Source organism: Guillardia theta (assembly GCF_000315625.1).
Source record: "Guillardia theta CCMP2712 unplaced genomic scaffold GUITHscaffold_164, whole genome shotgun sequence".
Classification (NCBI taxonomy): domain Eukaryota; class Cryptophyceae; order Pyrenomonadales; family Geminigeraceae; genus Guillardia; species Guillardia theta.
The window spans coordinates 100,719-109,951 of record NW_005434512.1 but is presented as its reverse complement, the minus strand read 5'-3'; the positions used below and the strand labels follow the sequence as shown (position 1 = coordinate 109,951).

The 9,233-nt window shown below is 60.3% G+C and overlaps 3 protein-coding genes across 3 annotated transcripts; 1 reads left to right on the top strand and 2 right to left on the bottom strand.

Annotated features, from left to right (window-relative positions):
• Positions 1–26: 26 nt before the first annotated feature.
• On the bottom strand, positions 27–568 carry GUITHDRAFT_81017 (hypothetical protein; the record flags this gene model as incomplete). The annotated part of the gene is made up of 3 exons (XM_005820821.1): positions 27–188; positions 381–492; positions 534–568. Coding segments are annotated over 3 exons (309 nt in total), but the record flags the coding sequence as incomplete, so codon positions are not given.
• A 778-nt stretch (positions 569–1,346) lies between these two features.
• Positions 1,347–2,618, top strand: GUITHDRAFT_119942 (hypothetical protein; the record flags this gene model as incomplete). Its single annotated transcript, XM_005820820.1, has 1 exon — positions 1,347–2,618. One exon carries the CDS (start codon positions 1,347–1,349, stop codon positions 2,616–2,618), a length of 1,272 nt encoding a protein of 423 aa, XP_005820877.1.
• A 183-nt stretch (positions 2,619–2,801) lies between these two features.
• Positions 2,802–7,344, bottom strand: GUITHDRAFT_119941 (hypothetical protein; the record flags this gene model as incomplete). Its single annotated transcript, XM_005820819.1, has 3 exons — positions 2,802–4,496; positions 4,675–4,887; positions 4,930–7,344. The coding sequence occupies 3 exons, from the start codon at positions 7,342–7,344 to the stop codon at positions 2,802–2,804; spliced, it is 4,323 nt and encodes a 1,440-aa protein (XP_005820876.1).
• Between the last annotated feature and the right edge of the window lie 1,889 nt (positions 7,345–9,233).

The following is a 9,233-nucleotide window of genomic DNA, read 5'->3' as shown; positions in this document are numbered from 1 at the left end:
CCAAGGAGCGTCATCCATCGCCTCCTTCACGTCTTTCCCCATTGCCTGTGTCTCGTCAGATCTTTCCCAGCAGCAGCAGGAGTGACCTCTGTCTCTTTGATGATCTGCTCGCGCGAGTAGAGGATCAGGTCGAGAAACGTGGCGTCAGGCGCCTCCACTGCCTTTTGAGGGAACCAGCGCACAAGCACCTGAACATCATCACAACTAGTGCAGACGAGTGTAACTAGTGTACATCTACTCCCTACATTCACATCTACAACTTCTACATCTACAGCTGCTGCATCTACATCCACATCTTCCGCCCCTCTCCCTCCTCTGTCTTCTCGCCTTTCCTCCCGCTCTCCCTCAGTCTCCTCGCCCCATCAGCCCTCGGGCTCTACCGGCAGCTCGTCAGCTGTGCGAGCTTGGTACTCGCTGCGGAGGAGGTGGCGGTTGTCGTCGGTGATGGGCACAGCCTCTGCTTTGGCCCCGGGGAGGAAGCAGGGGACGAACCTGCGAGGAGTGAGAGGAGAAAGCAAGCTCTGCCGGCATACAGGTGCTTGCAGAAAGGAGCATAGCCCTCTCTCAGTGCCGAGGGGTCAGCGGCGAACCTGCAGCTCAGTCAACCTTGTCCTCCTCCCTCTCTCTCCCTACAGCTCGTTAACCCACTGCTCGAGTTCCTCTTGCGGCATGCGGATGACCAGCCCCTTGTATCCCTCCTGCCATTGCCTCTTGCAGAAGCTCTCAAGCCGAATAGCCTGACACACGCTGAGACGAAGCCGCTCCTCCGTCCCCCTCCCCCCTCGCTTCTCTTCTCTGCTTCCCCTCTTCTTCATCTCTCCTTCCCTTCTCCTTCCCTGTCTCCTTCCCTTCTCTTCCTCCCACCCCTCCCTCCTTCCCTCCCTCCTCCCTCGTCTTCTTCTACCCGCCCTCCCCTCATCTCCCTCCCCGCCCTCACTTCTCAGCCCCTCCTCTCTCTCTCTCTCTCCTCCCCTCCTTCTACCTTGCTTGTCCCACCTCCTCCCTGCAGTCCTCCTCCTCCGCTCATCAGTGTCGCCATCGCCGTCACTCGTCCCGCCAACCCTGCGGAGGCCAAGCACAAACCCCTCATGCTTGGCACTCGAAAAAATGACTGCGAGGGGAGGGGGGGGGAGAGGGAGGGAGAGGGAGAGGGAGAGGGAGAGGGAGAGGGAGAGGGAGAGGGAGAGGGAGAGGGGGAGGGAGAGCGAGAGCGAGAGAGAGAGGGAGAGAGAGAGGGAGGGAGAGCGAGAGGGATGGAGGCAGACATTTTTGACGGGAAGGGGGAGGAGGGGAGGGCGGCTAACGTTGAGAGTGCAGGTGACATGCTCGCGTAGCAGAAGACCGGCATGGCTCGTCGCTTTCCTCGTCTGCTCCTTGTCCTCTGCCTCCTGCTCGGCATCGGGCAGTCGCGCTGCCTCCTCCTCAACGGCACGGAGACTTTCCTCGTCTCTGCGGTTCTCGACCTCTGCCGGGGCTCCTGCGAGTCGAGGAGCTGGTGGAAGGCTCCCGAGGGGCTCCAGGCGCAGGAAGGCTTCCTCGTGCAGGCCGGCGTTGAGCTCGAGCACGACCAGCAGGCGACGCGCAGACTCGACCAGCTGGACGTGCAGCTGAGCATACGCGATGCCTCCCTTGCTCTCCTCCACCTGCAGGATCAGCACGCCTCCAGCACCAACGCCACCGGCAGACGCTGGTTCAGCTTCCATGCGCCTCCCTTGCCCGCAGGCGTCTACTCGGTGTGGCTGCTCGTCTTCTTCCTCGACGCCGAGGGTCCTCGCGTCTTCTCCTCCTCCTCCTCGCTGACGCTCATCGAGAGCGCGAGCTACGCGAGGTCGTCCAAGAGAAGCCAAGGGAACGCAAGCAGCGCGGGGATCTCGCTGTACAGGAAGTTCTACCAGGAGGAGGAGGAGGAGACTCTGGAGCTTCGAGTCTTCGGGCTGGTGGCGGGGGAGGCCTATGAGCTGGAGGTGGAGGTGGCGGGGAGAGGAACGTTCCTCCTCGCTCGACGAGAGACTCTGAGGGTAGAGGAGAAGGAGGGCGAGGGAGTGTCCCACTTCATCAGCTTGCCGCCCAGCCCGCGAGGGGTCTACATGCTCAAGGCGACGCTAAGAGGAGGCGAAGTAGCGGATGACGAGGGAGGAGGGAGCAAGCGCACCGTGGCAAGGTGGCGGGGAGAGATCATAATGGAGGATCTGCGGAGAGGAGGAGGAGGGGGGGGAGACCTGGACGGCATGCGAAAGATTCATGGCGAGCGACGTCACCCCGAGGATGCGCTAGTCACGATCCGCACAGCAGCCGTCCCTCCCCTCACCTCCTGCAGCTCCTGGCCCATCCTCGTGTCTGTGGTCGGCGCCTCTCGTGGCTGCTCCTACGCCATCCGGCTGCAGCTCTACAACCAGCAGGGGACGATGACGTACGAGGCGCGTGAGTTCGTGATGAAGACGGGGGAGGAGGACGTGCAGGAAGAGTTCCTGCTGCCGGCAGTGAAGCGAGGGAGCCACCGCCTCCTCATCGAATTCCTTGACGTCTTTCCTGGGGTAGCCGAAGACGACCAGCTGCTGTCCAAGCGCGTCGCTACCGTCACCTCCGACGTGCCTGAGAGCTGCTTGGAAGCAAGATAAGCGAGGAGGAGGCGGGAAGAGCTCGAGACAGAGGAGGAGACTTTTGTTCTAAAGATGACGAAGCTTTCTATCATATTTTATCTTATCGTCACTCCTCATCTTATCGTCACTCCTTATCTTATTTTCACTCCTCATCTTCTTTTCACTCCTTATCTTGTCGCCTTGTCTTGTCTACTTCTCTGCTCATCGCTTGACATGCCTGAGGTACTTGAGGGCGAGGAAGGTGATGAAGCGGAAGCCGATGACGTAGAGCGCGAGGTACAAGACGAAGAGAGGTACGTCATCCGTGTTCGACTCTGTCGTGATGCTCCAGTAGTCCCACACCGTCATCCTGTGCACTTCTCCTGCTGCCCCCAAGTTCGCCTCCACCCACGCGCCTCCCTTGCTCTGCGTCACCTGCCGCGTGCTGTCGAAGAGGAGGCTGCAACCAGGTCCCTCCCCTCCCCACGGCATCTCAGCCAACGAGCTCACGTTCCGCATCCTCATGCTGTCGCAACTGAACCGCTCGCGCCCCTGCCGCTCCGCCACGCAGCTGCTGCTGCAGTAGAACTGAGGAGGCATGGCAGCCTTGAGGCCGTAGCGAGCTGGGAAGACGTAGTAGAAGAGCTTCCAGGGCCAGGGGATGACGGAGACAGGCATGAAGAAGCCGCAGAAGAGAACCATGATCCCCACCGTCGGCCCTGCCACCAGCGAAGCCGTCTGAGTGCTAGGGAGAATAGCGGCGAGCATCTGCCCCCAGAAGCAGAAGGTGGTGGCGAAGAGGAAGAGCGTCACCGCGTACACGACGACATCCCCAGCTGAGCTCCACAGGCCGACGATTGGGTAGAAGACGAGCATGTGGATGGCGACGACGAGGAGGAGGTAGGGGATCTCAGCGACGGTGACGCCGGCGATGAAGGAGAAGGGAGCGTACATGGCGGAAGAGAGCTCGCGGTTGAGGACGAGGCGACTGCTGCCGATGACGTGGAGGCTCATGAGGGTCTGGACGGCAGAGGTGAAGAAGAGGCCGGCGAAGACAACTCCGTTGAGGGACTGCAGGGAGGACTGACTGCTGACGCTGCTCAGATCCATGCCGACGACATTGAGAGAGAAGAGGAAGGAGATGCCCACGACTGTGAGCAGACGATTCAAGCTGTAGCCCACATCGCGCCAGTAGCACTGCAACCAGCGAGCGACTGAGAGTCGAAGTTGCTGGGGGAGGCTGAGGGCGAAGGTGGAGGCGAACTTGATCTTGTCGCCCTCCCTCAGGCTGGCGATCGTCTCTTGCAGCCTCCTCGCCTGCTCTGATCTCTCGTACAAGCGCACGAAGTCAACCGTCTCCTCCCCCTGCACCAGCCCAGCTCCGATCACCTCTAGCATGTACTCAGCTGGGTTGCTGCCGTCCCGGTACATGGAGGAGGAGGCAGCTTGAAAGTAGTCAATCATGGTTCTCGCAGTGAAGCGTTCCTGCTCATCCCCCTCCACTGCTGGCCCCAAGTCCCCGTTGTAGACGACCCATCCGCCTTTCTTGAGCAGCAGCAGGTGGTCGAACATGGAAAAGATCTCCTGCGACGGCTGGTGGACCGTGCACAGAATCGTCCTCCCGCTCCTCGCGATGCGACGCAAGACCGTCATGACCACTCGTGCTGCTCGAACGTCGAGGCCGGACGTGGGCTCGTCGAGGAAGAGGATGCTGGGGTTCGCCACCATCTCTACCCCGATCGTCACTCGCTTCTTCTGCTCCAGGGAGAGGCCGCTAGCACTTCCTCCGATCGTCATGTCCAGCAGGGGGCGAAGCTCGACGAGATCGACCACAGCCTCCACCACCTTGTCCTTGTCTTGTCGCGCCATTTCTCGCGGCAAACGATGCTGAGCTGAAAAGCGCAGGGCCTCGAGCACCTGCAGCAGAATCAAGACGAGGAGGGAGGAAGAAGAGGAAGGAGGAGAAGGGAAGAAGAGTTCAAAGAGGAAGAGAAGAGAAGGAATCAGGGAGGAGTGGACAGGAAGGAGAGCAGAAGCAAGAGCAGTAAGGTACGCGACAGCTGCAGTAAGGTTCGCGACAGCTGTAAACTCTCACCGTCTGCGTAGGGAGATGGATGTCTGTTTGTTCCACATACCCGCTGATGCGAGCGAAGCTTGTGCTCTCGAGCTTGTGGCCGTTGACGAGGATGTCGCCGGAGACTCGTCCAGCTGTCTTCCTTCCGGCGATGACGTCCATGAGCGTCGTCTTGCCCGCACCAGACGAGCCCATGAGGGCAGTGACGCTGCCGGGAGCAAACAAGGCCTCCACCTGCCCCTCACGTCAGACCTGCCAGGACACGCGCGCCTCTACCTCGTTGATCAGTCGCTTCTCCATCTTCTTCTGCCCGGAGTCTGCCGGCGCCGCCACCTCGACAGTATACGAGAGCTGCTTGAGGGCGATGGTGACCGACGGAGGCTGCGGAGAGACGGAGGCGAGGAGCTGGAGGGCTCGATCGGTGACTTGAGACGCTGAGGTGCTCACGAACATGGCTTGCATACGAGGGTCCAGCTTCGCCTCTCCTCTTTTCATCCCTCTGCTCTTCCGCGCCATCACCATCACAGGACGTTCATAGTCCAGGCGTCGATGTTGAAGCCCCAGTGCGTAGAGGAACTGGCAGACGAGGATGAGGACGGCGAGGTAGATGAAGCCAGCCGCCACCCAGTACTCCTCGTCTTGGATCGCGAACGACTGCAGGTAAACGCTGCCCAGTCGCTTGGGAGAGGACCCGGGCTGAGGGACCAGCTGGTCGTAGCGGCCGTCAGGGCCGGGGGAGGAGAACTCGTTGACGGTGAGGACGCGGAGGATCCAGGGGGTGGGGACGAGCCAATAGATCCAGACGAAGTAGCCGGGGATGTGGTCGTGCGTGATTATGTAGCCCGAGAAGCACATTGAAAAAGCGGCGAAGGAGATGGCGAGCCCTTGAGCCCCTGAAGCCGCGCGGACGTTGGCGGCGATGGCCTTGAAGACGGAAGTGAAGGCGAGGGAGATGAGGAGGAGGGCGAAGAGAAAGACAACAAATGTCGACCGGTAGAAGCCAACGAAGAAGAAGCAGATGAGAGACACGATCATCACTTCAAGCACCTGCAACGGAAACTCCGCCAGCGACTCGGCGAGGACGTAAATCCACGTGGGGTAGAAACCAGAGTCTCGGTGCTTGTAGAAGATGGAACGCCTGGTCACAGTGTTGTCGACCACGTACATGTTGCTCATGGACATGAGGGAGGTGAGGAGGAAGAGCATGGGAATCTTGAGCGCATCCTTGTTCGTCTGCCAGAAGATGGTCCCCACTATCACTGACTGCATCAGTCGCTGCATGAGAAGCCCTCGCACTAGCGTCATGTCCTTCAACAGAACCGTCGCAGACCGCTTCGTGCAAGCCTTGAGGAGGTTGAGAGAGGAGGAGGCGAACGGCTCGTTCCACGGGAAGCGGTTGACGGGGTTGGTGGCCGCGTCTTCTCCTACCGCAGCAGCCTGACGGAAGCGAGGAAGCACGTGCTGGCGAAACATCTCCGACCGCTTCCATCGCTCCGACATCTCCTCGCACGAAGGAGGCTTGCAGTGCCGGGAGGGCCAGAGCTCCGACGCTTCTTCACCGCAGACGCGAACGAGAAAGTCAGCAAGAGGAAGACCAGGGGGGCAGAGAAATCCTATCTCCTCACAGAAGTAAGTCAAAGCTGCGCCTACTGGCCCATGGTAGACGACACACCCTCCCCCTCCGAGCACAAGCACCTCGTCGAAGAGGAGAACGACATCGGGTGGGGGTTGAAGGAGGGAGACGATGGTTGTGTTGTTGAAGGAATGACAAGCGTTTGTGAGGGATCGAACGATGTCAGTGGCTGCTGCCGAATCAAGTCCAGTCGTGATCTCATCCATGCAGTGAACCATCGGCACCCCGATCAGCTGCTCCGCGATCGTCAGCCTCCGCTTCTCTCCACCAGAGATCCCTCGCAGCACTCCATCGCCCACCACCGTGTCTTGACAACCCTCGAGCCCACAGTACGTGAGGAGCACATTGACCTTGTTGCGCATGTCAAACTTTCCTTTCTGGTCATGCGATTGCTTCAACCCGCCCTGCTGCGCAAGTCGACCAGCAAACGATGCCATGGTGCAATCGAAGGCGAAGTTGAGAGTTTGACGGACGGTGAGGACAGGCGTGTGGTTGTCGATCTGAGGCGTGTAAGACACGATACGAGGCAGCAGGTCGCGGCTGGGGTTCACACCATTGAAGAGCGTGTCTCCCTTTACGTCGATGTCGCTGTCGAGGCGCGAGGCGATGTGCTTCAGCAGCGTCGTCTTGCCCGCCTGTGGGGGCCCAAGGACGAGGCATATTCTCCCGGGAGCGAATGCAGTCGTGACCCCATGGAGAAGAGTCTTCTTGCAAGTCTTGTCTTCCTGCAGCAGCATGGAAGCGAACATTGACTTCAAGGCTGATCCAACCGTCTGATATTGCTCCCGTGAAACCTCCGCGGTACCATCAAGGGTGACATTGCTGAGGGTGACGAAGCAAGGTCCCAGCTTCTGCCCTGACAACTCAGTGGCCTCCTGCATCAAGTGAAGCTGTGGGACCCTCTTCTGCACATCGGGCTCGAACAGTTCCTGCACAGAGAGAGAATGAGAATGATCGTTCAAGTTGCTTGAACGATCAATGCGAGAGCCCTCGGAGACATCAGGAGTTTCATCCACGCGTACAAGAGTGACTTGATTTCTGCTGCCCTCGAGCATCATCAGCGTCCAGCTCGCTCCTCCTGCTCCTCCTCGCAACGCGCGCACCTTTATAGTAAACTTGCGGCCGGTCACATCCCCCTGTCTTACGACCCCTCTTTACTACGGTGATACCAAGTCATGTCCCCCTGTCCCCCTCGTAAAACAATATAAAAGAAAAGTAAGGGGACGTGGCTTCAAGTTAAGGGGATGTGACAGAGGGACGTGTAAATCGTTCAGGGGACGTGGTGACAATCAGGTACTAGTCATTCACCTTCTTTCTAATCCAGTCAGTAAACTGCCTCAGTCGCCCGTCCGGGTGGTCCGAGTCAGTCCGACTACTAGCGGCAGCACCAGCGAGCCTCGGACCGTGGCGGACGGTGACAAGACTCTGAGAGCAACTTGTGCCTGAGTGCTCCCCCCGGCCGGGCCAGCCGGCCGCCGCCCGTCCCTTCCCCACCGGTTGAGTACCTGCTCTTTACCGTGGGGGGGCCTTCGTTGCTAGCCAAATTGTCCCTACTGAGTAATGAGAGTCCCTACTAGATTTACTAAGTTTCACATTCCTTCTTTGGGCGACTTGAGCCTCACAGAGTCAAGCGCGAGAGGCCGGGCCTCAGTGACCCCAGATCGCTGGACTCCCGATGTCGTCGCCGGACTCCGGCCCTGAGTCTCACGCGGCTGCCCGCGGCCTGCTCCCGGCAGCCTGGGGCCACTGGTCGACCATCGACTGGCCCTGATCGGACGGCGACGCTGCTTCCATGGTGATCCTGTCGATGCGAAGTTCTGCTGGAAGATCTCCATGGAGATGGCGGAGACCTTGACGGGGTCCTTGCGGGTCCGATCTCGTAGTAGCCCTTGACGTTCCTGCGCATGCGGGCGATGGGGTACGACCCCGTGGGGAAGGCGCCGCAGACGAACTGGGAGCCGAACCCGGACCCGTAGGACTGGTAGCCGTTCTGCCAGTAAATCCTAATGAAGCCGTTGCAGCAGGCTAGACGGATTTACTGGCAGAAGGTAAAAAGTGCCTCAAGCAAAACAAAGCAGGAACAAGCTAAACCTCCTGGCACACAGCGCACAGCGAGAAGCTGCACAATCACACACAAAACACAAGCCCGAAAAGAACCAGCACTGCTGGCAGGCCGCGCAGACAAGCAGCCTAAGGGTCAAGCAAGGCAGCCGACTGACCACTGTCAGTCGAGACGTCCGCTGCCGCCACAAAGCTGGCGGCCGCGGACGACATGAACACCGTCACGGTACCGCTCGAGGTAGTCCTCCTCGCTAGCCTCCGAGTCAGCGGTAGCCGAAACCAACACCGCCCGTGACGGCGGCGACGCCGCGCCGGGCAATGCCCAAGGACCGGCGTGACCCGACCGATGCCGGGGAGGAAGCAGGCGAGCTCGGACCAGCAGCAAGCACCCCAGTGGTGTCGAGAGGCTCTCCGGAGGCACCCGACGACGTCACAGTGAGGGACGGAGACGCCTCGCCAGCTCCGCGCCGGTCGTCGGGTGTCCCCCATCGGAGTCGGAGACCTCCGGCGAAGACTCCTCCTCGGGCGACTCGACAAAGTCCGAGGAGGAGCTGTCCTCTGGCTCGAGAAGTGCTTGCGCCCGCAAGGGCGTCATGCCTTCCGCCCGCCTCGCCGGAGTCGCACCAGACAAGAGCGCCTCCAGCGTCAGCTGCATGGTGAGGCGCTGATAGGTGGCGGCGCGTTTGCGAGCCCAGACCTCAGCAGCAGGTCCATCATCAGGAACGAAGTGCCGACCAAACGCTCGAGGTAGTCCTCCTCGCTAGCCTCCGATGATGACGGCCCTGCTGCCTGATGACGGCCCTGCTGCTGAGGTCTTGGCTCGCAAACGCGCCGCCACCTATCAGCGCCTCACTATGCAGCTGACGCTGGAGGCGCTCTTGCACTG